We start from the raw sequence: 26,580 nt of genomic DNA, 5'->3' as shown, positions 1-26,580 counted from the left end.
TCAATTCCCATATCACTGTTAAAAAAATAAGAGTCCATGATAAAATGGAAAAAGTGAAGAATCAAAATAAAGCCAAATGCAGAAGAGGCACAGGGAAGGAAGCTGAGATAGGACATCAGATGAGGGCAGTCCCTGAGCCAAGGTCTGTTCCGAAGCTCTCACTGCAACCCCCACCTGGGGCCGGGTGTGTGTGCGTGTGTATGCGTGCACTACCCTTGCATGAGGGAGGTAAGAAATGTGCCAGCAGCTGGCTGTGGTGGCTCACGCCAGTAATCCTAGCACTTTGGGAGGCCGAGGCAGGAGGATTGCTTGAGTTCAGGAGTTCAAGACCAGCCTGGGCAACATGGTGAGACCTCATCTCTACAAAAAAAATTTTTTTAATTTAGCCAAGTATGGTGTTACATGCCTGTAGTCCCAGCTACTTGGGAGGCTGAAGTGGAAGGATCACTTGAGCCCAGGAAGTTGAAGATGCAGTGAGCCATGATTGCACCATTGAACTCGGCCTGGGTGACAGAGTGTGATGAGATTCTGTCTCAAAAAAAAAAAAAGAAGAAAGAAAAAGAAATGTGCCAGCAATAAACAAAAAGGTTTATATACCATAATCAAATGGAAACTGCCCCAGGAATGCAAAGTTGGTTTAATATCCAAAAACCAATTAATGCAATAGAGTACATTAATAAAATACATGACAAAACCACATGATCATGTCCACAGACACAGAAAAATCACTTGACAAAACCTAACACCCTTTCATCATAAAACACTCAATAAACTAGAAATAAAACAGAACTTACTCAACCTGATAAGGATGTCTAAGAAAAACCCACAGTTAAAATCACACTAAATGGTGAGAGACTTACGCTTTCCTCTCAGTGTCAGGAACAAGACAAGATGTCTGCTCTCGAAACGTGTGTTCATCATTGTACTGGTCAGGGCAATTGGGAAAAATAAATAAAAGGCATTCAGATCAGAAATGAAGAAGTAAAACCATCTCTATTTGGAGATGGCATGATCTGTCTACAGAAAATTCTAAGAAATCTGCAAAAGTATTAGAGCCAGTAAACAACTTCAGCAAGATTGTGGAATACAAGATCAACATTTAAAAATCCATTGTATTTCGACAAAATAGCTATGAATAATCTAAATGAAATGAAGAAAGTAACTCCACTTATCAAAAATAATAAAATATTTAGGAATAAATTTAAACAAGACTTGGATACGGAAAGCAGGAGAAAGAGGAGAAGGACAAGGAGAGGAGGAGGTGGAGGAGCAGGAAGAAGATGAGGAGGCAATGTGTTCAGGATGTCTTGTGATTCCCGAGGCCTGAAGCCACCTGTCAGGTCAGGCATCCCCTGTCCTTCCTGTCCCTACTCCTGATCTGCTGCCTCCGGCTTGCACTTCAAATCTATTCTGCTCAGGCATGGAAGTAATTGTGGTGTGAAAGTCTGTCTGGTTGGACCAGCTGTTCTACACACTGGCCTGGCGAAGTTATTTTCAACTCCTCTTAAGCCAGCCATGAACGTAAGAGAGAACGCTGCGTGTGCAGTTCCCTCTGGGCAGTAAGAGCAGCTACAGAGGCCACCCAGGCCTGAGAGAGCCTAGAACTCCAACCAGGAAGGCCTATGGCTGAGCCCAGCTGCAGATCAGGTTACACCCGCAGGCCCTGGAGGGTCAGATTGTGGCCTTCAGGGTCCTGGGGCCTCTGAGCAGCCTCAGGTCTGTGCCCTTGGAGGCCTCGCCTCTAGGGTCCGGTGCTTCAGCGCGGTCCTCAGGGCCTGTAGGATGGCACCCTGGCTAGTCTGCACGTTGTAGTCGCTGAGCCGCAGCAGGCACTCGAAGTCTTCCTCCTTGTAGGTCATGTTGGACAGGGTGTAGGGGCAGGTGGCCCCAGTGAGATCCACTTGGCCAGCCTGGAGCTCTGCGGGGCTGCGCCGGACACCTGCCCAGGGGTGGGAGGGGTGTCAGGAGCAGGATGCTGGGGCCTCCACAGCCTGGCAGCGGCGCACAGGGAGGGCTGCCCCTGCTGGAGGGGCCCCTGCTTTCCTCCCAGCTCTCTGTGTCCTTTGCCCAGGAATGTAAATGTGGGTGGCAGGGTGCTCTTTGGATGGGTACTATTTGATGGTAGAAAATACAATTTCATATTTTGTTGCCTTGTGGTATGACACCCCTTAGGCTATTCAGGCAGCCCCACATGTCTCTACATCGCTTCGAGGCAAGGTGGAGACAGCCAGAAGGGGGAAGTCAACTGGGTTTGCGAATGGATTCTTAGAACTCACGGTGGAAGCAAGGGGGTAGTGAGAACTTGCTGAGAGATGAAGGTTCTTTAGAATTCTCAGATGTGGGCTGAGCATGTTCAGAGGAAAGCTGGGAGATCTAGAATGATGGTGGGAACCAGAAAGCTGGGAATATCGCACAAAGGCAGCAATGAGTTTTTCCCACCAGAAGGAAATAAAATTCTGACCAGTTGGTGAGAAGATAGGATAGGAAGGAATGTGATAGGGGTTTAAATTTCAGGAGCCCCTGAGGAGAGGCCCAGCTCCCTGAGAAGGGGCCCAGCCTGGGCTGGGGAAGGATGGTGGACAGGCCAACTGAGTCCCCCACAGGGCAGGAGAGCAGAGGAGCCCTGGGCAGCTGGGGGTACTAGGGCAAGTGGAAGGCCGCAGGAGCCCGGCATCATGACAAAGGGAACCCCTGCACAGCGACCCTGCAAACAGAGGGCCTGCAGGGATGTGGGCATCAGCAAGGAGGCCAGGGTGGGCTCCAAGGCCTGGGTGGGCCTAGCCTGAAGGCTTCTCCTGGCAGACTCGTTTCCCTTCCCTCTGCTGGGCAGCCAGGGGGCCCAGGGCAGGCCTCTGAGGGGCCAGGCAGCCTGGGTGCTCAGGAGGGGCTGCCTCACCGGGGGCTGAGTGGTCTTTGAAGGAGGCATTGACCAGCGGGAAGTGCAGCAGGATCGGGGCCTCGGGGCAGGCAGGGTCTGAGAAGAGGTGGCACTCCCTTGGCTGGTGCTGGTCCTGAGGGCTGGGTTCCACCCGGGGGAAGGGCAGCCCCCGGGCCCGGCAGTACAGCTCAGTCTGCTGCAGCACCTGGTGGGGAGAAGGTGGCCCGGAGAGAACCAGCCCGGCCCAGGTCAATGCTGGGCCAGTTCCAGCCCACACCAGCTGCTTCAGTGTCAAGACAATAGCCTGGGTCTGTCCTGTTTGTGGTCGGGCCAAGCTGCAGAGTGACTCGGAGGGAGACCCAGGGGGGAGTCCAAGGACTCTGGTGGTCTGCAATGTTGTTTGGTTAAAATCTCTAGGTGGGGTACAGACCCACCCCCCAGCCCCCCAAACCTCAACTCTGGATTGCTATGGCTGGATTGTTCAAATCCCAGAGCCGAGAGGGGACCCACATTGGCACAGCGTCTCAGGGGAGGTCTGGGGGATGGACATGGAGATGCTAGGGTCTCCTCTCAGCTCTGTCCAGCTGTTCTTTGGAGCAGGTGTGGGGAGGTCCCTCCCTGTTCACCTGTCTTGGGAGCCCAAGGCCCCTGCACCACCATAGCCTTCCCACCTAAGGACCCTGGCAGGAGCCAGCAGATCAAGGCCTGACACCTCTCCTTCCCTTCGGGACCTGGGCGGTGTGGGGCAGGGGCTCAGTGACCCTGCTGCTAGCCTCTGGAGCTTGGCCTGGCTGGGCAGAGGGGTTCCCCTGGGGTGACCAGGGTACCTCGAAGGGAGCAGATAGGGAGTAGTCGAAGGAGAGGATGAGGTCCAGCCTGCGGCCCGGCCGGAACATGGAGGGACAGCTGGTGTTGATGAAGTAGCCGGCATCCACCAGGCAGAGCCGGGGCTCCTGGGGGGTCAGCTGGCTGGGCATGGAGTCAAGCGGGCAGTCTGGTGGGAATCACAGGATGGTCAGAGGCCACCATCCTGCCACAGGTCATCCATGTCCCCTTCTCTCCTCTGGGGGTCACTCCCTGAATGCCATCCAGCCCTTCCCCAGGACCTTCCAAGGGGATCGTCTCCAGGCCACACCCCAGAAGTGGATGCTGACCTCCTAGGCCTTGGCCAGTCCCTGCCACACCACCCAGAGGCCCAACCTTGTGACCTAGGGACCCCGGCCACGGCCCTGACCTGCCCAGGTAGAGAAGTATTTGTTGCTACAGTAGTCCTGGTGCAGCTGGAGGCCCTGGAGGAAGTTGGGGCTGCGCTGGTGGAGGGGCCTGCCAGTCAGGAAGCCTTTAAATGCCTGGGCCAGCGCCGTGCCCGGCTGCAGCCACGAGGCCTCCAGCCACGAGGAGGTCCCCGAGGTGGTCAGGGGCTCCTTCTCTGAAGCCAGAGAAACAGACATTGGTTCCTTCTTCCCCTCACTTTTTCCCCTCAGACATCGCACACCGCAAGCAGTCTAAAGGAACGGCGTCATCCCAGGCCCCTCAGTGCCCCTGCCCTTCCCACCTAAGCTCCTGGTCTTATCTTTGATGTGCTGTTTCCAGGACTCCCCAGAACTGGTGAGGTCATACCAGGCGTCCAGCAGGTTCAGGGAGAAAATGTTGCTCCAGATGGCTGAGGAACACCAAAAGAGGTCAGCCTCAGGCCCCAGCCAGCGGCCCCACCCTCAGGTGCTGATGGAAAATGGGAGTGGGGCGGGGACTACCCCTACAATGCACCCCCCCCCGCCACCCCTTCCCCTCGTCCTGAGGTTCTGTCCCACCTGAGCTACAGGACCCATGTCCATTCAGACACCTGGCCCAGGGCTGCCCAGGGCCTTCACAGCTACCACCCTCACCTTCCAGAAAGCAGATCCGGGGCTCCGGGATCCTCCTCATCAGCCGTCCCATGAAGAACTCAGAGCCGAAGAGCTCAGGAGGGACGAAGGCCCCATACTTCAGGAAACCGATCTCATAGGGGGAGAACTCAACCCACTCTAATGGGGTGGGAAGGAGAGGCAGGAGGGTGAGGGGAGTGGATTGTGGGAGCCCCCAGCTCTGGCCAAAGATACTGCCCCTGCCCCCAGCAGGCCTGAGCCCCGCTGTGCCTGGCACCAATGCAGCAGATGTGAGGAACGTGCAGTCCTGGACTGACCACACCCTTCCCAGCCCTTGGTCCACACACTCAAGCACTCCCCACTCTCAAGCACAGAGAGCTGCCCTGAGCCCCTCCGCACCACTGCCCTTCCGGAAGGTTGGGCAATCTGTGCGGAGCTTCCAGCGTGAATTCTCTGGGGGATCTTGGGGTGCAGAGGGTTTGGGGGGTGGAGTATGTGGTAGGGGGAGTAGGTAGAACTGTACCCTTGAAGTCCAGTGTCTCCAGATTGTTCTCTTTGACATTGAGGCTCAAGTAGAGGGGCAGAGGGTTCTGACCCCGTTCCAGGGCGGCTCTCTGTCCTGACAGCTTCTGATCCATCACCTGGGGCCAGAGGGCATCAGGGCCTAAGTGAGGCTGGGAGTGCCCTGGAGGCAGCGGCTCCGCCAGGACAGGGGCAGGATGGGGGACCATGCTGGGGGTGAGGAGGCAGCTCCTCCTGTGGGGTCTGGGGACCATATGTGGGTCAGTTTCCACTCCTGCCCCTGTGTTCTGACCAGCCCTAGATGCAGGGTTGCTGGACAGGGCATGCAGGCTGTGTACTGTGAATCTCCAGCGAGGGCCATTCACAGGGACCACAGTGCCAGCAGTGCTTCCAGGCCTATCTTCGTGGATTTAAGGGTGAAGTGGGTGTGGATACTGACACACAGACACAAGGACGCATGCACACACCCATGTATTGCTTTGCAGAAAGGACGAGCAATGCCCTTTTAGCATATACTGCAACCTATGCCAGGGGATGGACTGCCCCCTCGTCTAGGTTCACCTTAATGCAGTTCAAGTTTCAGCCCCTCCCGAATGCTTTCCTGACATCCTTACCTCCCCCTCATCATCCCTCTTCTTTCTTGCTTTGCATAACATGAGGTTGTACCCCATTGTTTATTCTTGCCTTCTGTTCTTAATTTCCTCCTCAATAGAGCTCCAAGCTCTGTCTTTGTTTTATTTTATTTTGAGACAGGGTCTCACTCTGTCACCCAGGGTGGAGTGCAGTGGTGCAATCTTGGCTCACCGCAACCTCCGCCTCCCAGGCCCAAGTGATCCTCCCACCTCAGCCTCCCGAGTAGAGTAGCTGGGACTACAAGTTACACTTGGTTAATTTTTGTATTTTTTGTAGAGATGCAGTTACACCATGTTGCCCAGGCTGGTCTCAAATTCCTGAGCTCAAGCAATCCACCTGCCTTGGCCTCCCAAAGTGCTGGGATTACAGGCGCTGAGGCACCATGCCTGGCCCAAGCTCTTTGATGGCAACGACTATAGCTTGCCTTTTGGGGAGCCTCCACAGAGCCTCCCTGAATTGTAAGGGAACAGAAAGGCCTCATTCTATGCTGAGGTAGAGTTGCAAATAGAGCTCTTCCCAAGTACCAGCAAGGCGAATGGTGGTGCCTGCCTAGAGCACCACCTTGGGAAGGATTCTGTCGCCAGAGCTGAGGTTGATGCCGTCAGCCCTGGGCTGTTTCTGCTGGGCAATACATGTACCACGAATAGGTCATCCTTCCTTTGGGCTCTCCAAGATGGAAGAGTGTCTAGTTCTAGAGGCTCCCAGCCTGCCACAGCAGCCCTTATCATCAGATTGACTCAGTGAATGTGTGCACGTGAGAGCATGTGAAGCATGCGGACTTCTGGGTCTCCACTGAGAATCAGCCTGTCAGAAGTCACTTTGGAGTTTGCCTTTTAAAAACCCTCAGATGATCCTGATGCCCAGCCAGGTGTGAGGATTCCTACCCAGCCTACCCAAGGAGGGTCCCTCTCCCACATCCATGGCAAAACCCAACACACCCGGTGTGTGTGTCCTCCTTGCTGGCAGCTCTTCTGTCCCTGACGAGAACACTCATGTGTCAACCACAGTCGTCTTTCCACCCCATTTTCCAATGGTCCCCAGTCTGAGTTATAGGGACTTTGCAGGAAATCTCTAAATAGGGCTCAATCCCCTGCCCCTGATGGTGGTGGTGTATGTGCAAGTCAGTCCTTAGGTACAAATGTGTGTGCGTGATCCCTTCTCACAATCTTTTTATTTAGAAACTCTGTTGCTCTTCTGATACATATGACAAGGGAAAATGTGTCCTTTTACTACAGTTGCACAATTTATGCCCTAGGGAAAGTTCTGGAAAAAGGTCAGCACACCCCTCCATCTACACTGAAAGAGTACCCACCCGGTATATCTAATGGCTCACCAGCAAGCTGCGGCAGGACTCTCAGTCTCTAACCCCCCCAGTTTCCAAGCGAGTAACCCCAACCCTGCAGAACACCATTCTGATGATTCGAGGGTGCCATGGGAAACACTGGAGCTTGGTGCAGTACCGGCAATGCAGACGAAAGGGAAGGAAAGTGGGTCAGCTCCTAACTCAGGAAAGGATAAGAGAACCACTCTGAGTTTCTCCTTGAGGAATGATAAGCAGCTTCTAAGCAGTTCGGTACTTGCCAGCAAAAGACTGAAGAAAAACGTTTCAAAGAGATGAGAGTTTGAGAAGCACGGATTATAGCTAGCGTATTTTACGAGTGGGTTTTTATAAAAACCTAATCAATATTAGAGATATATGTAGACTAATAAAGTCATTCTGAGCAAAGTTTCAGGGTATGATATTTGTTAATATTAATGAAATTGTGATTTGTCATAAATGGAGTTATATTTTCTGACATTGTAAAGTGACTTTTGGTACTTTAGATTATTATATTATGCAGGTAATAAATACCTGTTTTTATCTAAAGTCTTTAAAAAATTAGAAATCAACACTAAAATTGCCTGAATAAAACATTATTTTGTAAAGTCTACAATGAATGTTAGCTTTAAGAGGTAAGGTATGATAACCAGAAGAAAAAAAATAATAAATTGAAAATCTTTCATATTGGGACAAAATTTTAAAAACAGCATAGGTGCTTTTTTTGAGACAGAATCTCACTCTGAAGCCCAGGCTGGAATGCAGTGGCATGATTGTAGCTCACTGCAGCCTTGACCTCCCATGTTCAAGCTATCCTCCAGCGTCAGCCTCCTGAGTAGCTGGGACTACAGGTGTGCGCCACCACACCCAGCTAATTTTTAAATTTTTTGTAGAGATGGGGTCTCATTATGTTGTCCAGGTTCATTTTTAAGAATATATAGGTGTCTAATAATACCACAAGCATTTCTATTTTTGTGAACAATTAAAAAATTGTCTTCTAAAAAATGTCTACAAAGCTTACACATAAAACCATGCATTAAGTCATCACTGGAGGATCCAATGGTAATTAAATAAAAGTCTGCTTTATAGCTTAGGATCAAACTGCATTTTCTAGCACCTTGTAAAGTGAACTGTTAAAACAAGTTTCTCCCATTCTATAGTAACTAATTGCTGCCACCCGGTAGGAAAGTCAGTTATTAAAACACAACACCATCAAAACTGAATATGAACTTAAACAGTAGATCCAACAACTACATAACACATAGTAATAAAATGAAAATATTTCTAGTAATTATGTTGGCTTCATAAATTCAATGCCATTTCAATAAAAATCCCAACAACATTTATCACAAAACACGACTAGGTGATTCTATCATATAATTAGAACAGCAGGCCAGTCGTAGTGGCTCACACCTGTAATCCGAGCACTTTGGGAGGCTGAGGCAGGCGGATCACTCAAGGCCAGGAGTTCAAGGCAAGCCTGGCCAAAGCAGTGAAACACCATCTCTACTAAAAATACAAAAATTCGCTGGGCATGGTGGTGCATGCCTGTAGTCCCAGGTATGCGAAAGGCTGAGGCACAAGAATCGCTTGAACCCAGGAGGCAGAGGTGGCAGTGAGCCGATATTGTGCCACTGCACTCCAGCCTGGGTGACAGAGCAGGACTCTGAGGAAAGGAAAGAAGGGAGGGAGGGAGGGAGGGAGGGAGAGGGAAGGGGAGGGGAGGGGAGGGGAGGGGAGGGAAGGAAGGAAGGAAGGAAGGAAGGAAGGAAGGAAGGAAGGAAGGAATAGAAACAGCAAAGGGGTAAGTAAAGCCAAGAGAACTCTGAAGAAGAATTCAAGTGGACTGGTAACTTGGCCTATCAGATACCAAGATTTATCACAAAACTTTAGTCAGTGTGCTGTTGGCATAGGGATAGAGAATCTGTCCTGTTGGAACAGAATAGGGCACTCAGGAAGAGTCCCAGGAATATAAATATATGAAAAATACATGAAACCTGATACATGACAGAATTAGCAATGCAGATCACTGGAGAAAAAATTTAATAGATGAGACTGGGAAAATTTGTTATTAATGTGAGAAAAAACAAAATTGTATCCCCATCCACATGATACCTGGAGATAAATTCTGGGTGGATTAAAGTCCTATTAGTAAGAAATAAGTCTTGAAAAAATTTTATAAGAATGTATAGGAAGATATTTTATAACTCTGGGAGAGTGAAAAGGAAGACTCCCCAAAACACAAACCATAAAGGAGAATGATAAATTAGATTATATTGAAATTATGCATTAAAACCATTAGAACTGGTGAGGACTCACATCGAGAATATATAAAGAATTCCTACAAGACAATATGAAAAAGACAAATTAAACAAGAAAATGGAAAGGGGTTTGAATAGGTAATTCATGGAAGAGGAAGCCCAAATGATAAATATACCTAAAAATATGAACTAACTAAAAATCAAAGAAATGCAAAACTATGATAAATGTTCCTTTCACACCCCATAGTTAAACAAAACTTTAAAAGTCTGCCCAAGATGTAGATAAAAAGCAACTATTATACACTGGTAGTGGGAGTATGAATTAACACAACTCCTTTGGAGAATGGTTTGGCAATAGCTATGAAAGTTGAAGGTGCACAAACCCAGTGGCCCAACAATTTAACTACTGGGTATGTATCTTGGAGGCTTAGAGAATCTCTAACGCAGGTGTACAAGGAGACTTGCACAAAATTGTTAATGCAAATAATATCATATTTTTCTTAAGGATATATATGTGAAAATATTGTAAACTGGAAAACCTAGAAGAAATAGATAAATTCCTGGACACATTCAACCTACCAAGATTGAACCATGAAGAAACAGAAAAGCTGAACAGACCAATAAGCAATGAGATTGAAGCAGCAATAAAATATCACCCATCAAAGAAAAGTCAAGGACCTGATGGCTTCACTGCTGAATTCCACCAAACATTTAAAGAACTAATACCAATTCTACTCAAACTATTCCAAAAAATTGAAGAGGAAGGAATACTTCCAAAGTCATTATCCAAGGCCAGAACTACATTGATACCAAAGCCAGATAAGGACACAAACAAAAAAAGAAAGCCACAGGCCAAGATTCCTGATGAACATAAATGCAAAAGTTCTTGACAAAATACTATCATATGAAATTCAGCAACACATCGAAAAGATTATTCACCATTGATCAAGTGGAATTCATCCCAGGAATGCAAGGATGATTCAACATACACAAATCAATAAATGTGATACATCACATCAACAGATATAGTTGGGATCAGTGCCCTGGTTACATAATCAAAAATGCCTTCCCAAGTCTTACCTCGTTCTTACCTCTCCTAGGACCTTTGATAGCTATTTGGTTATTACTAATCTTTGGCCCTTGTTTGATTAACCTCTTAGTAAAGTTTGTGTCTTTTAGATTACAATAGTTGCAGGTAAAGACAATGCTGGCATAAGGCTTCCAATCCATCCTGCCTACTGACCAGGAGAATTAAAGTATTCTGCCTATGGGCCCCTTAGATTGGGTATCCAGAGATTTTCACTCCTCTGGTGCTTGGCCAGGGCCTACGCCCATAACATAAGCAGGAAGCAGTTACAGAAGACAGATTTCTACCCTTCTGCAGCCCTGTTAAGATTAAGGAAGAGTGTCTAATCTCTGAGACAGGAATAAGGTAGGAGGCGGGGCTTGACTCTGGAACTAGATTGGAGACTGGCTGAAACAGGGAAGGGCTGAAAGCACCTCTCTGTAAGACATGCTTACCAGTATCATGACAGTTTACTCATTCCCTGGCAACAACCTGGAAGTTACCACCTTTTTCTAGAAATTTCTGAATAACCTACTCCTTAATTTGCATGTAATTAAAAATGGGTATAAATGTGACTGTGGAACTGTCCCTGAGTTGCTGCTCTGGACACACTGCTGATGGGTGGTCCTGCTCTGCAGGAGCAGTCACAGAGCTGTAACACTGTGCCCTTGATAAAGCTGTGTTTTCTACCACCAGCTAACCCTTGAATTTCTTCCTGGGGGACACCAAGAACCTCCATGGGTGGAACCCCAGTTTTGAGGCTCCGTTGCCCTGCAACATGATGATAAACCTAAATTCAGGATGGTGTTTGCCCCCGGGGCAGGAGGGAAATGAGACTGGGGAGGGTATACAAAGGGCTTTAACTGTATCTGTAACATTTCATTTCATAGGCTGGTTGGTAAGGTCATGCATATTCATTATGTCATTATGCTTTATTCAATGTCTTAGGTGTGAAGATTTTCATAATAAATAATAAAGATTGAGATTTGCATAATAAATATTTATAGCTAATAAAAAATAAGGATGGTAGTTTCTAAGCAGTGTTGTTATACTTAACCAGTAAGAATAATATTTAAAGAAAAAAGTTGAAGGCAAATTCATTTTTGGTTAGTTTACATGATAATCATTCTTTTTAAATTCCTTCTATATAAATTTATTTTCATACCCATTAACGAAGTTTTCTTTCTCCCCTCGCATGATAATCATACTTGATTAAACCCCTGACCCAAAGATAAAGATGAGTCCTTCTGCTACTAATATATTCCATACTTTTTGTCTTTTCATTGTTTCAAATGCTTTTGAAGCTTTGTTCAGATAGTTATGTGTGGTAAAACAACAGCGTGAAAAAATGGCTGATTTTAATAATTGTATCTGTGTAAAGTTCAGCAGTTAACTTACTAAGCTTTCTCTCAAGCAGCATTGTAATTTTTTAAAAAAATGTATGTTTAGTTTTGTCTTGATGCTGTTAGAATACTAAAGAAATATAATAGCTGATACTTAATGCTTATTCTATGGTGAGGTATCATTGAGTATTCAAAACAGCTCTATGACTTAAGAACTATTCTTATCCCCATTGTACAGATCAGAAAACAGAGACACAGAGAGGTTAAGTAACTTGCCTAAGGACACACAGCTAGTAAGAGGCACTGGGGTTAGAACCCAGGCAATCTGGTTCCAGAGTTTGTGCTTTTAACACTACCCTGAAGATGAAGAAGAACAGTAAATTTCACATTGCAGGATAAATAAAAATGGCTCTAGCAATCTTACCCATTCAAAACAAAAGCTTTGTTTGCTTAACTGACTTTGACATTGACTCACTCCCAGCTTTTGGGAGATCCAGAAATTTCTGTTTTAAAGCGATTAATTAAAGAATCTGCTAACTCAGAAAGGCAGCATTCCAGTCAGGCAGACACTAAAACACGGGCTCTTCCACGCTGCAGGAAATGCGCATGCGCATGTCAGCTGCTTGGGAGCCCTGCCTTCGCTCCCGCGGTGCACACACGCGTCTCCCCCACGTGCGCAGGCGCCCTACCTGGCCGTGCAGCATGGACTCCAGCACTAGCGCCCACAGGTCCACTTTTGTCGTGGGGTGGCCCTGCTCAGCCCGCAGCTCCAGCTCCCGGCGGTAGCTCGCCAGGCGCTCTGGGGAAAAGACCTCCAGCTTGCTCTTGGCCAGGTGCTCCCGGGCATATCTGATAGGTCCCTCCAGGTCCCTCTGCGACCACTCAGGGTCCCCGTACAGGTGGGCCATTGTCCTGGGAGAACAAGGGGACAGAACAGTAGGAGCCCGAGGCCCATAATGGGGCGCCGCAACTCCTCATTCCCACCCGGCAGCTTCTCCTGACACGTGGCTCCTGCCGCCAAGGCTCTGCGGATCTGGTAAATGGGTCTCAGAGCTTTCTCTCCTTCTAGATCAGCGCTGTCCAATATTAATACAATGTGAGCCACACACGGAATTTTAAATTTCCCAGTAACCACATTGAAAAGATATACAAGCCTGTAAAAATTAATTTTAATATTTAATTCGCTATATTCAAAAATATCATTTCGACAAGTAATAAATACAGTTATTGATGTAATTTCTATTTTTTTCAAAATTAGTCTTCCAAATTCACTGTGTATTTATAACACATCTCAGTGTGGACTGGCTGCATTTCAAGTGGTCAATAAACAATGTGGCTAGTGGCTACCATAGTGGCTTACTGTACTGGACAGCCCAGTTCTGGACCCTACTCCCATATTCATGGTCCTGTACTGAAGCCTTTTCACGCTCTGCTTGTCAACAGCTGTCACCTAAACTCCTCTGAGGAGTTTCCTCTTCTTTTACTCCTTAAAGTCGCATTTCGATAAGACTCAAAGGAATGAATCTCTAAGAGCGGAATGCTGCACCTTGTCGTGCTGCAGGGTGAGGGCGTAGGGAGGTAATGCTATCTTTAGGTAAAAATAGTATCTCGACCTCAATGTCTACACAGTCTTAAATGGACAATAAGGGAATCTACCTCAAGTGTGGTGAAGATTAAATGCAATAATAACAATGAAAGATAAAAAGAGCTACCAATTAGGAACTCCTGGCTGTGCTGGGCATTAAGTTAAGTGCTTTACTTGGGTGATCCCCCCACCCCAGTCCCACAAGGTGTGTGCTATGATTGTCCGTTTGGAGCTGCGTCAACTGAGAATCAGAGGAGATAAGTTGCTCGGTGTCAGCCAGCCAGTAAGTGGTGCTGCCGGGACTCAAACCCAGCTGCATCTGAGTCAGCTACCTCACAGCCTTTCAGTAACATCCGTAACGCACCTTCTGCGCCGCCTTGCTCACAGCAGGGTTTCTGTAAACGTCTGTTTTCTTCCTTGTGGGAAAGCTGCTTGGCGCCCATCAGATCACAATGCTCACACCTACTTGGCCTCCCCACAGAAAGTGTCCCTCTGGTGCCCACTCTGCCCTGCTATGGCCCCTGATCGTCTCTGCCATCCAGTCCCCCAGGATCCTCACCACGTAGAGCCAGAGATGCCACTGAAGTAGGTCACACAGTCCAGGAGGCCCAGCTTCTGCAAGGCCAACAGGTGGCCGTAGAGCGAGGTCATGGCCCGGGCACCTCCTCCTGTGGCCATGATGCCCACGACGGGTACCTGGACCACACACAGACACAGGCTGGATTAACAAGGAGAGGGGCCAGCTGCCTCCTGTCTCACCCAGGGCCCCGCCCTGCTTCTTGTCTCCAGGGAAGGGACCGCATAGTTGGGTCCTGATAGAGTCAGGGTTGGAGCTGGGTCCAGCCCTCCTCTGGAAGCAATGGCTCTCAGCCCAGGATGGAGCTCCCAAGGGAGTTAGAACCACAAAGCCCACCCATGCTCCTGTATCTCCACACACATGCCCACTCTCCACTGACTGGAGTTTCTGGAGAGGCATAGGAATCAGGTACTCCCTTATGGCCAGTCCAGGATATCTGCACACACATCCCTCTGCACCCCGAGACCTCGTCCTCCTGCAGGTCTCTGTCCAGCTGCAGGGCCTGCTTCAGGGCCTTGGCCACCACCTGCTTCCTCCTGCTCAGGAAGGCCTGCTCCTCTGCACAGAGATTGAAGCCCAGGTGCACGGCCAGCTCCTCAGGGCTGTGGCAATGGAGGATCCAGGGGTCAGGGGACACCTGCATAGCTCAGCCACTGGCTGGCCAAGCCCACAATGAGCTGCCAAAGAAGCCCCCTCCTCCAATCTCAAGGACCACCCTTGTCCATAGCCCTCCCCTCCTGCATGCCCGCCTCTCACTATCCCCACAGATGTGAATGTCCCTTACCAGCCCTCTGCCTTGAGCTGCAGCCTCACTCCTGGGGCCTGAAATCAAAGCCAGAGACTCTGCTCAGACCCTCCTAGACCCTAAGCGGTACATGGGTATCCCTGGGGACTTGGTCCCCTTCATCTTCATTCTTTTTTTTTTTTGAGACAGAGTTTCACTCTTGTTGCTCAGGCTGGAGTGCAATGGTGCGATCTTGGCTCAACGCAACCTCCGCCTCCTGGGTTCAGGCGATTCTCCTGCCTCAGCCTCCTGAGTAGCTGGGATTACAGGCATGCGCCACCATGCCCGGCTAATTTTTGCATTTTTAGTAGAGATGGGGTTTCACCATGTTGGCCAGGCTGTTCTCAAACTCCTGACCTCAGGTGATCCGCCTGCCTCGGCCTCCCAAAGTGCTGGGATTACAGGCTTGAGCCACAGAGCCCAGCCTTATCTTCATTCTTACTGGCATTTCCCATCCAGTTGAGGCCACTTACATTTGGAGCAGAAACATCCATGGTCACCTCCTTCCCAATGGTCAAGGGCCTTAGGGGCACAGTGAGGTACCCAGCTGAGTTGTCCCCATTCCAGCCACTGCTTGTGGAGCTCTGAAAGGAAAGCATCATTCATTCATTCAACAAATCCCTACTAAGTATCTAGACTGTAATCCAGACAGTCTCTCCCTGATAATACAGAATATTATCATATTGATAAGTATCATAATTATAACTATAAAATTATAAAAGCTAATATTTATGTAGTACAAAGGCATTGTTCTCACTGAATAGCATGTATAAATTTATAAAGACATGGGTAATGAACTGATGTTAGTAAGTGTCGTGAAGGAAATAAGTGGTGTGATATGACAGTTTCTAATGCAACCAAAGGTGGAGTGCCTGGGGTTTACTTGAGGTGGGGGTCAAGGAGGACCCTCTGAAGAGGCACCATTTGAGCTAAGATGTTGAGGAGGAGGAGGAGGAGGAAAAGGAGGAGGAGGCAGGCTTGGAAGAAGCCAGTTGGGGACAGGGGAGCACTTGGCATATTGGAAATGAGAGAGGAGACAAAAATGGCTGGCGCATCGTGCATGGGGGGAGTGTGGAACAAAATGAGGCAGTGGAGGTGGGCGGGTGCCAGGATGTGCAGGGCCTTGTGGGCACAGATGTCACGTCTTATTCTAAGGGTATCACTGGAGGGGCCGCTGGAGGATTCAAAGACTGATATAGTGCAGCAGCCCCATGCCCGCTCTGGCTCCTGGTGATCCTCCGTGTCTGCCAAGAGCGAGGTGCCTAACTAGGGGAGGCTGACAAGGTCACAGGGGCCTTAGCCCTGGTGGGCAGGGAAGGCAGGGAGGGGCCTGCAGCAGCTGGAGCTGCCCAAGCCTGGGATTGCAAACGAGGTCTAGAGCCAAGACCCACCCTCAGGCGCCCGCTCAGCTCTGTCTCTAGGGCTGCCATGTAGTGGAAGTGGAAGGCAGAGGCTCTGCCCAGGGAGGATGTCTGTGTGTCCTCATAGGACCCCTTCAGCACTAGCTCCAGCTCCAGCTTCTCCTGATCTAGGGAGAGAGTGGGTGGGTTAGCATGAGAACAAGAGCCCGGAACCCCAGCTCGGACCTGGGACAGCAGCACCACCACCTGGACTCAGAGGATGCCCGGGAGGCTGGGCCATTGTCAATGGCATTCTGAAAAGGGCCCTTCCCAGCCCACGGGGCCCCACAACCCCCCCGCCCCGGACTCCTGCCTTCTGCAACATGCTCTCCCCCAGGTCAGGGGACTCTCCTGCCCAGCGGAGACGCGTGGCTCTCTGTGCCATGTGGGTGAGAAGGGAGAGGCAAGCTCTATCCTGCTGCTGGCCTCCCGCCCTGCGCAGCCTTCCCAGCAATCCTCCTCACCCCCACATCCAGGCAGAGTCCAGGCCTGATTCCAAGCCGGTCTCACCTGCAACCACAGCGGTGCTCCCTGTACTGTCCAGATGCACATCCAGGCATGACAGCTCTCGGGCCTGGGGAAGACCACATCATGGGCAGGGGCCTCTGCAGGGTAAGCTGAGGTCCCCTCAACCTCAACCCTCTGAGCCCCACTGTCCCAAATCCACCACACACACAAGGAGTTGTGTGGGCTCAGGATGCGATTGGCTGCAGAGGCCCTTCACCCCATCGCCGATCCTCTGCCGCTGCTGAACCTGATATTCCCCAGCAGCCAGGAGGGCCCCGGCTCCACACCTCCCCTCCAGCTCTCCTGGCTTTGCCAAACTCCCGAAACCTCCTAGAGTACCCAGCCCTCAGACACAGCTGTTTCTTCTCTTGTTTCCGTGTGGCGTGGAGCTGGAGGAGGTATTCTACCACAACTCCAAATAATCTAAGCAAGCCGCCCACCCACAGGAGGGTAGACTGGGCGTCGGAGAAACCCTCAGAACATCTCCTGGCTGTCCTCTGTGGCCTAACTGGGGGACAATGACAAGGCCAGTTCCCCGTGGCCTTGCCAAGGGAGCCTCTGTGTGCTGTCTGTGAAGCATACCAGCAGATGCCCGCCACCCACGCTGCACAGTCACTGAATTTGCCCACTTGCTGTGTGTCTCCATCACCTCCTAAGAGGCAGTGCCATTGGCTTGACTTTATTTTCATGTGTATTTTTAAAAGTAATACCCGCCATCAAACAGCCCCTGGGAGCTTAAATGCTGGGCTCTAGGTGCCTTCGCACGTGACCCTGGACCCGCGTGCTCCCAGGTCTGTGCTGCTGGTCTGGGATACTGTGCTGCTGGTCTGGGACACTGTGATAATCTAGCGCGTCGCCCGCTCGCCACCTTGCGGCTATTTCTGTCCACTGCAGCTTCGTGAGCCCGTGGTCAGGAGCGCTGACCAGGACTCTCCCCAGTCCCAAGGAAGAGCTGCCTGAGCCTCTGATCCTCCTAGGTTGGCAGTACACCGCCCTGGGAACTCCCTCTGAGCCTCGGTGACCTCAACATGAACAACCGGAAGGTGGGCCTGGCCTGCCTGATTTCTTCACCACTTCCCAGGGAAGCACTCAGTCAATCCCTAGAACTATGAGTTCACCGCAGGTGACTAAACACCTTCCGGAAGCACCCCGAACAGCCGTGGGCCAGAACCTCCTCTCAGCAGAGCCCTGCCTCTCCTCTCTCTACGCGCCCCTTAGCTCCAGGCCCCTCCAAGACCCACAGCCCCAGGTGACCACCTGGCTGGAAGGCTAGGGGTGGTTTTACCACGAAGCCCTGCCCCTTCCTTGTCCCTGCTGGTCCACACCCCAGGCAGCTGCCCTCTCTCCCCAGGTGTCTGCTCTGGGGCCCCTCCCCTAAGCCTGGGGAAGGTGCTTACCACAAGGACTTTGTTGGTGACGAGGTTTTCTGGGCGATCTGACCTGGAAAAATCAAAGCATGCAAAGGCAAACACTTCTTGCATTGACCTTCCCGTCCCGCCCATGTGGGGTCTCTCCGGGTGATGCTGAGGGCTCTGTAAGTCCTGGATTCGGTTCAGGGGGAAGGGAGATGCTTTGTAGGAGGAGAGGGGAGGGGAGAGAGCAGGGAGAGAAAACATCAGCCTTCCTCTCTGCATTTCCCTAAGAGAAGCCCCGCCCCACTCCCGACCTCTCTGGTGGGAGTAGGAGATGAGGGACAGTCAGGCTGGACTGACCACAGGGAGGTCTAGGTCAGGGCCATTTCCTCAGACAGAGCCTGAGTCCCGAGACACTCCCTGGGCTGTGTGACATTACTCACGTTTCTTCCATCAGGAACTCCACATCCAGCTCCTCCTCTCCCTGAAATCAGAGAGGGTGAGCAAGTCATCAGCACATACCTATGTCTTCAGAGTTGACACAGTTCTTTTACAGGTGTCATCAAATCCTCTCAAGCGGTCTCTAAGGGAGGCACGTTAGTACAATTATTTCCAATTTACGGATGAGGAAACTGAGGTATGGGGCCAGATGGGCTACCTGCCCACATTGTTCACAGCTAGTAAGTCTGCAGAGAACAGGTCTCCCTCCCTTGGAGGTCCCACAACTCTGGGCAAGACCGAAGGGGAAGACAAGGAGAACAGCCAAAGGAGGCATGATGTGCAGGACCCATATCTTTTTCTTGAGGAGGGCCAAGACCCCCGAACTCTGCCGTCCCCACCCCCAGGCTGCAGCAGGAAGGGAGGTGAGGCCTTCACAAAGCAGGCCTTGGCACCACCAGCAGGAGTGATGGATGCTGAGCTGTGTTTTGAGGGGTGGCCTTCCTGCCACAGGTGGCTACAATTCCTCCACTGGGTGATTCAGCCTATAACTGTAAAGTGAAGCCTTCTCCTTGCTTATTAAAATGCAAATATCTCTGGAAGGGGTTTAGATTTTTCTGTGAATGAGTTCACCCCAGCAGCCTCCCAACAGGTGGGAGAAATAGCAACTTCCTCAGCTTGGAGTCGGAAGAAGTGGGGCCCACGGGGACTTCCCCACCCACCCACCCACCCACCTGGGGACTCTGAGAGAAGGTTTTCCGGAGCAGCTTGCCAGGGAGGATTTCTGAGATGTCGTAGAGAACCTTGAAGCAGATGTCATCCTCCGTGACTGAGTCCTCATCATAGATGTTAAGCTCCAGAACATTCTAGGAACCAGGAACAGCGACTTAGCATTTTACCTGCTCATAGTGAGAGTAGCTCACCTCTGTTGAGCCCTTACTTGATGTCTAGAGTCAGAGAAGATCATTATGCCCCCACACTTCTGCGCTTCAAAATTTAAAAAAAAAACAAAACTGTAAAACTTAAATATAAGGAAATCTTATTAAATTTCAAATTTCCTCCTTCTAATTTTTGTTTTTATCAAACATAAAATTCTGAGCTGGGCATGGTGGCTCATGCCTATTATCTCCCAGCACTTTGGGAGGCTGAGGTGGGTGGATCACCTGATGTCAAGAGTTCGAGACCAGCCTGGCCAACATGGTGAAACCCCATCTCTACTAAAAATACAAAAAATTAGCCAGACATGGTGGTGGGTGCCTGTAATCCCAGCTACTCGGGAGGCTGAGGCAGGAGAATTGCTTGAACCTGGGAGGTGGAGGTTGCAGTGAGCCCAGGTCGCGCCATTCAACTCCAACCTGGGTAATAAGAGCAAGACTCTGTCTCAAAAACAAAAACAAAACAAAACACATAAAAGTCTGTTAAATAATTCTCTCTTCCTCTCTCTCTGTGTCTCTCTCTCTCTCCCTGGCTTTTCTGGCTCCCTGAGGTGCACCCTAAAGTATGTGCTGGGGATCTTTCATGGTCTTCCACGCATTGTCTCATCTCACCCCACAGTGACCCGGTCAGGAGGGGGCTCTTTCTGTCTCTGTTTCATAGCTGGGCTTCGAGAGGAACCCAGCTTGAGGGAGTCAGTCCCACAGTCAGTTGGTGAAAGGACCACGTTCATTCTTTCATACATTCCCTTGCACACAGCACAGACAGGCCAGGGCACAGAGACTCCCTTCTCCTGAGAGTTTCTCTGACAGCCCCAGAGGAAGCATGCTCGACCCCAGGAACCCTCGAATGGGTGTCCAGCCTGTTCACAGGGGAGTGGCCAGCAGTCCTGGGCCTTCACCTTGACCTGACTTTGGATAAGGAAATGGAAGGCCTCATTCCACACAGGATGACTGGTGTCGGTGAGCGTCTTGGTCTTAAACTTCATTCCAGGCGCGGTCGACAGCTGTAGGATCACGTAAGGGTCGGCCTCACTCACTGCCAAGGTTAAGGAAGCCTTCGTGAGGGAGTACTCCCCACACCCCTCTCCATGAGCCACGCCAGTTTCCTACCAAGACCCTGGCAGTCACCACAGGTGACCCAGCCCAGCCCCCGGGCGCTCGTCTTGGCCCTTCCTATGGAATCTGGTCCTCCCTGCTCCGGACAGAGCGCACAGGGCGGTTACTCACACAGGTCAGCCCAGTGCAGGTTCCGCGCCTCCAGGACCCTCACGGTGAGCTGCCGGCAGGCAGAGGCCTCCCCCTGAAGAGAAAATCAAACTCCAGAGTCCTTCCTGCATTCCCTCCCCTATGCCTGGAGCTGTAGCCCGGGCTGCCGACATCCCTCACCACTCTCCTGGTACTTGGTGGTGCTGACACCGCTGCCAGGCATTCCGGGGACACCCTCTGGGGACCAAAGAGCCTTTGTCCACTTCTGCTTTTGGGGTCATGGTTCTGGGCTGCAGCAGTCAGGGAATAGCAGCCCACCCAGGGGTGGAATTTGTGGAACCCCTTCCCCTTCGGGAACAGAGCAACATGGATAGTGGACAGAGCAAGGAAGTGAGGGCCAAGGAGTGGCAACCACAGAGGTCAGTTAGATGTCAGCCATTCCCAGAGCTCCCAGGGAGGGCAGCCCTTTGGCAAAACAAGGGCTACCTTTGGTGACCCTGCTGCCAGCACTGCCCACCCCTCAGCCCTTCCGGACAGGAAGCAGGCGCATGACTTAAGGGTGGCTGAGCCTCGGCAGCCCAGTCCACAGGTGCAACCCTGGATCTCAGCTATGTGCACTGTAAGGGGTATGAATGAGGAAACTCCAAGAGCATCCGGCCATCACAGGGAGCAGTGGGTGCTGTGGGTGAAAGGCCACTGTGTATTAAGATGCTGATGAGGCCATGTCAGCCACAGACAGCCCAGGTGTGAGGGAGAAGCAGCTGAATGGGCAGGAGCTGGAGGAGAAGATGAGCCAAGAGTAGGTGGCAGGAGGGAAAGCAGACGGCCAGTGGGGCGTGGCTGAGGCCTGCTGGGGTCAGAGCACTGGGGGTGTCCCCACACCCTACTGCTGAGGTCCCCGGCACTGCCACGATCAGGAGGGCACTGGAGTTTCTGTTCTTCCTGGGCCCTGCTGCACGGCTTTTTCTGGGCATCTGGCACAGGTTTCTTATAAGCCCCTTTCATGTGAGGTTACTCAAATGGGTTTGGCAGGGCAAATGGCATTTTTTCCTGTGGGCTGACCCCAAGGAAGGTTGTTGGCCTTGCATCCTCTTGGAAGGGAGCCTTCCCAGGAGGACCACCTATGAGGCACGTGGCCCCAGCAGAAAGAGCCCGTGTCCAGAGGGTCCGTTAGAACAGGGGCTGTCAGGAAGGAGCACTGCCGGTGCCAGGGAGTGGGGCAGTGGGAGCCCCAGCCAGGAGGGGATCCTGCAGGGCCACAGGGTGGCAGGACCCCCAAGAGGCACCAGGCACATGAAGGCCTATGAAATGCTAACCCCAGGAGCCATGCAGTGTGGCGGCCCTGCTGAACAACCCACAGACCACCTTCATTCCAGAAAAAAACCCATGCGGGGGCTTCTGCCATTCAGCGGCTCTGCCACCAGGTTAGACTCCCCATTAAGTAAGTACGATCTTCTCAGACCCTATGTCCCTTCACCCGCTCCTCCCCGACCCTGAGGGAGCCAAAAGCCAGTGCAGTGTCTGCACAGTGAACATTCGACATCGCATAGCTGGGAGACTGTTGTGGCGAAACCAGAGCTGTTTCCTGCTTTGCGCTCTCCCGTGACCAGACACACTTCCATGTATGTGGTTGGAAGTTCTCGGTGCCCACAAGGACTGGTCCCCGCTCTGCACAGATGCTGCTTGCTAGGGGCTGGCTCAGCACGCACAGGGACCTGACTCTCCACTCCCCACCAAAAACTGTAAAGGACCATGGGCCACAGCAAAGCCATATACCTGGTGGGCCTGCCCCTGCATCTTTCCTCTCTGTGGTTCCATGCCAACGTCCCTATCATTCCAGGCAGCTTCCCAGCAGAGCACACGTGACCTCCCCAAGCAAGGTAGATTTGTTTCTCTCTTCTTGGGGATTAACTCCAGTGGCACCAGCAACCTGTCAACTCTATAAACCTTAAACCTTATAGAGGTTGTCAGCAGCAGAGATTTCATGAACTTTGGGACATCTAGCTCCATTTCCTCCCCTCACTCAGATTCCACCACTGCCGGCCACAGGGAGGTGATGGCTGGGATGCTGGGGCCCTGCAGGGTATTGAGTTTGAATGTCCCACTCCAAGACAAGACAGGGGAAGGGCAGAGGCAGCCCAGCCTCTCTCCCTTGCTCCCCGGGCCATGCTGACACTCCACAGGTCCACAGCTTGTGGGCTGCTCTAAAGTCACTTAGGCTACTGAGAAGTGGCCCCAGTTACTCACTGTCTAGCCAGTCGCCATCCTGGGTTTAAGCACTGTGGTTCATTTCTCCCTCCCATCACCGAGAGCTTCTCAACCTCAGAAAGCCCACCATTCCCCGGCAGGTTATTTTCCCTAGAGAGAAATCCCAATTCTCTCCACCTCTAAGATCATCGCTAACATGGAGTGCCCAGAACATGGTATTATTGCGACGATGACTACAATGACTGGTCTTTACGGGGGCTTAAAGGCAGACTCTGGAGCCAGGTTGTCTGGATTTAAACCCTGGCCCTGCCACTTACTTGCTGTGTGACCTTGGACAAGTCACTAAACTTCTCTGTGCCTCTGTTTCCTCATGTGTAGTGGAAATAATAATAGTTTTGACCTCACATAGTATTCTGAGGCTTAAAATGTTAATGCCTGCAGACTGCTTAGGAATAAAGTAAGCAGTTTTTAGGTAACTGCTATTGCTACTACTGTTTATTAAGTATTTGCCATGTTTTCAGGAATTGTGAATGTTGCAGATATCAAGATGAAATCACTTTTGTCAGACCCCGACAAATTAGGGCTGGGAACGCATGAAAGAGCAGAGCTCGTGTTTACACATCTGAGATGAGAGTTGTTTCCAAGGACTTCCTACAAACCCCACAGAAAACAGCTTCACATCCTTCATGCCGAAGTCCCTCTCTGACAGGATGAGGGAAATGAGCAGACCCGCCCTGTCCCCTGCTGGCACCGGTGCCCTGTGGTGGGGCAATGCAGGAGGTCAGAGAGAAGAGGAGTGGAACCCCTGGGCACAGCCCCTGGTCCTGGGGACTCAGTCCTGTGAATGCCGGCTGGAGGCGAGGTGCTTTCCAGGTGTGGGGCAGACTCAGGCTCCCAAATCGCTGACACTTAGGCTTTTGTTTTACCTGGGACCTAGACCTAGAGCAGGCTGAGGGAAAAGGGGGAAGGGGCACAGCCTTGCCAGGGAAATGAGTTGACAAGGTTCACCACTAGACATCCAAAAGGACTGCAGTAATTCAGATAAGATGCTCTCAAACAACACACGTGCCCAGTAACAGCATCTTCACCAATGAACTGACAACTCTGGCTTTGAGCCTCTGGAACCAATGAACTCTATTTCCAAGCAGTTTCTGTGAGCCTCTCCCGTTTTTCCGGTAAAAGCTTCCCTTTCCCCTTCCCTCACCATTGCCCTGGTGGCCTGTCATTTGGCACATTCCGAGCCACAGTCATTTCTCATTCCAGAGTAAACACAACATAGAGATCATTTTCTCTCGTGTCTTTCTATAGGGTGACAATACTGTACTAAGAATATTACCTATTGTAACTTTATTTATCCTCCCACAGCTTCAAAAGACAGTACTCCCATTTCCTCCCATTTTCTACATGAAGGAATTGAGGCTCAGAGAGGCTAACTTGCCCAAGGTCACAGAGTTAGCAGGGACAGAGTTAGAATTCCAACTTCAAGGCCAGAGCTCACAACCCCTGTCTATTCTACCTTCCCAGGACTTTTGCTTCTTTGGAGAAGCATGCAACTCTTCCCTCATTGCCCCACGGATATCTAGGATATCTAGACACTAGATTTTCATAGATTTGTCTAATTTGACTAATAGATATTCATAGATTTGTCACAGATTTGACTAATATGATTACTGAGATAACCGACATTTTAACTGATATGAATCTTTTCTCCTGAGGGCATAGGGGCGTCACATTCCCTTCTGAAAGCTCCTCCCATCTGAAATACCACCTTAATTGATGACTAACCTGGAGGCTTCTGGAGGAAATTTGTCAGCCCCGTCACCTGTAGGATCCCCGAATGCCTCCCTGTTGAGGGTCTCAGCCACCCTGCTCCCAGTGGAGAGGCCCAGGGCACACGTTTGCCAGGAAGTTTTGTGAGAGGCTCTGTGCTGCCCCCTGACCATCTTGGGAGATGTTGCCCAAGAGAGCTTAAGGGGGTTGGGTCTCCCCAGCTGGGGTCCAGAGTATCCTTGCCCGTGATCCTGGGTGTTCGGCAGGAAGAGGGAAATGAGCAGACCCTCCCTGTCCCCTGCTGGCACCGGTGCCCTGTGGTGGGGCAATGCAAGAGGTCAGAGACAAGAGGAGTGGAACCCCTGGGCACAGCCCCAGGCCCTGCACCTCCCTCAGGCTGGGCTGAGTCTGCTGGACCGCACGGCAGGTACGTTCCAGAACAGGTACCGGACGGCCAGCCTAGCCTGCCAGCCCAGGTCCCGCTCTGGGGCAGGTTCCAGGCCCCTGTTCCAGCAGGAATGAGGCTAGGATAAACCGCTGCTGAGGCTTGCCCACCACAGGAACCAACTTGAAGGCTGGGGCTTGAGGACCCGGTCCTGGGGACTCAGTCCTGTGAATGCCGGCTGGAGGCGAGGTGCTTTCCAGGTGTGGGGCAGACTCAGGCTCCCAAATCGCTGACACTTAGGCTTTTGTTTTACCTAGAAGCTAGACCTAGAGCAGGTTGAGGGAAAAGGGGGAAGGGGCACAGCCTTCGCCAGGGAGATGAGTTCAAAGGGGGGATTATTTCAGAAACCTCCACAATGGGCTGTTCTGGGCTCAGGGCTCCTGATGGGACGGGTGGTGGAGCCAGGGCCGCCAGCCCCTCCACTGGCCTGCATCTGTGGACTCCCTCACATCCAAATGTCCGCTGATGTCTGACTTGTGGGTGGATCCACCTGACCTCAGGCTGGGGCAACAGTGTGGTCCTCCACTGAGGGGTCCCTCTCATCTTCCCCCAGGGCTCCTTAGCGTCTGCCCTGCCCCAGGCTGAGCATCTTCCAGGAGCACCAGTCTGGAGCTGCTTGTCTGGATCCAGCTCAGGCCTGCGTCTCTAGAAGCCCAGCGAGGTCTGCATATGAGGCAAAGGACCTCAGGAGAGTGACCTTGACACACTTAGCCTCATTCCTGGCCACCACCTGGGGCACCGGGGGAGACCTCAGGAACCAGCTCTGCTGGCCGTGGTCTCTGGCAGAGGATGAAAATTCTGGGCTTTGGAGAAACACATGACAGAGGGTGGGGGGGTGGCGAGCAGTTTGCAGGCCTCCTTGGCTCGGATGCAGCCCCACAGCTCTTGGGCCTAGTAAATACTTGGCAGTGGATGGGGATTTGGGCCCTCAGAGCTCTGGAGACACACAGGGTGATCCCAGGGCTCCAGCCAGTTCCAGGAAGTCTGCCGGCCTGTGGTGGTGGGGCTGTGGGCCTGGTGGGTCTCCTTTTATGACACACCCAGCCACTGTGTTCTCCGATGTTGGTAGGGGGGAGGCCCCTAAGGGCACTGCTGCGGTCACTGGTGGTGGGGAGAGGAAGCTCTGCTGACCAGACTCACATTTCCCAGCCCCCGCATCTACGGATGCTGCCCACCCACCCCCACCCACTCTGCATCCCAAATCTCAGACTCCCTCGCCCTCTGGCCCAGTCTGGCAGAGACTGAAATCACCCTGATTCCAGCTATCACACTTCCCAGAATGCACCCTGGCCCCAGGTCTGCCCTGACTGGTGCCCACATACTCTGCAGACACTGTTACCTGGTAAGGGTGGCCAGGTGGTCCCCCAGGTGACAGGCTCTCCATGCTAGCCCTTCCAGCTTCACTCCAGGCCCAGCCCTTGCCAAGACGCTGGCTCTCTGGCTGAGTGGCAGCGACGGTCCCAGTGGGATAGGACCAGCATGAATCT

The 26,580-nt window shown here is 51.5% G+C and overlaps 1 protein-coding gene across 1 annotated transcript; it reads right to left on the bottom strand.

The window, feature by feature from the left end:
- Positions 1-26,580, bottom strand: PLA2G4D (phospholipase A2 group IVD). Its single transcript, XM_063640003.1, has 20 exons — positions 26,433-26,580; positions 20,692-20,764; positions 20,364-20,500; positions 19,264-19,395; positions 18,535-18,575; positions 18,137-18,179; positions 16,743-16,806; positions 16,224-16,360; positions 15,306-15,416; positions 14,833-14,870; positions 14,515-14,650; positions 14,031-14,167; positions 12,576-12,798; positions 5,267-5,384; positions 4,765-4,902; positions 4,434-4,541; positions 4,113-4,307; positions 3,706-3,872; positions 2,897-3,083; positions 1-1,939 (listed from the first exon to the last, which is right to left on the bottom strand). The coding sequence occupies exons 1-20, from the start codon at positions 26,475-26,477 to the stop codon at positions 1,713-1,715; spliced, it is 2,457 nt and encodes an 818-aa protein (XP_063496073.1). The 5' UTR covers positions 26,478-26,580; the 3' UTR covers positions 1-1,712.

This window comes from Symphalangus syndactylus, chromosome 5, assembly GCF_028878055.3.
Source record: "Symphalangus syndactylus isolate Jambi chromosome 5, NHGRI_mSymSyn1-v2.1_pri, whole genome shotgun sequence".
NCBI lineage: Eukaryota > Metazoa > Chordata > Mammalia > Primates > Hylobatidae > Symphalangus > Symphalangus syndactylus.
Note: the sequence above shows the minus strand (reverse complement) of the source record. Positions and strands in the feature narration are given on the sequence as shown.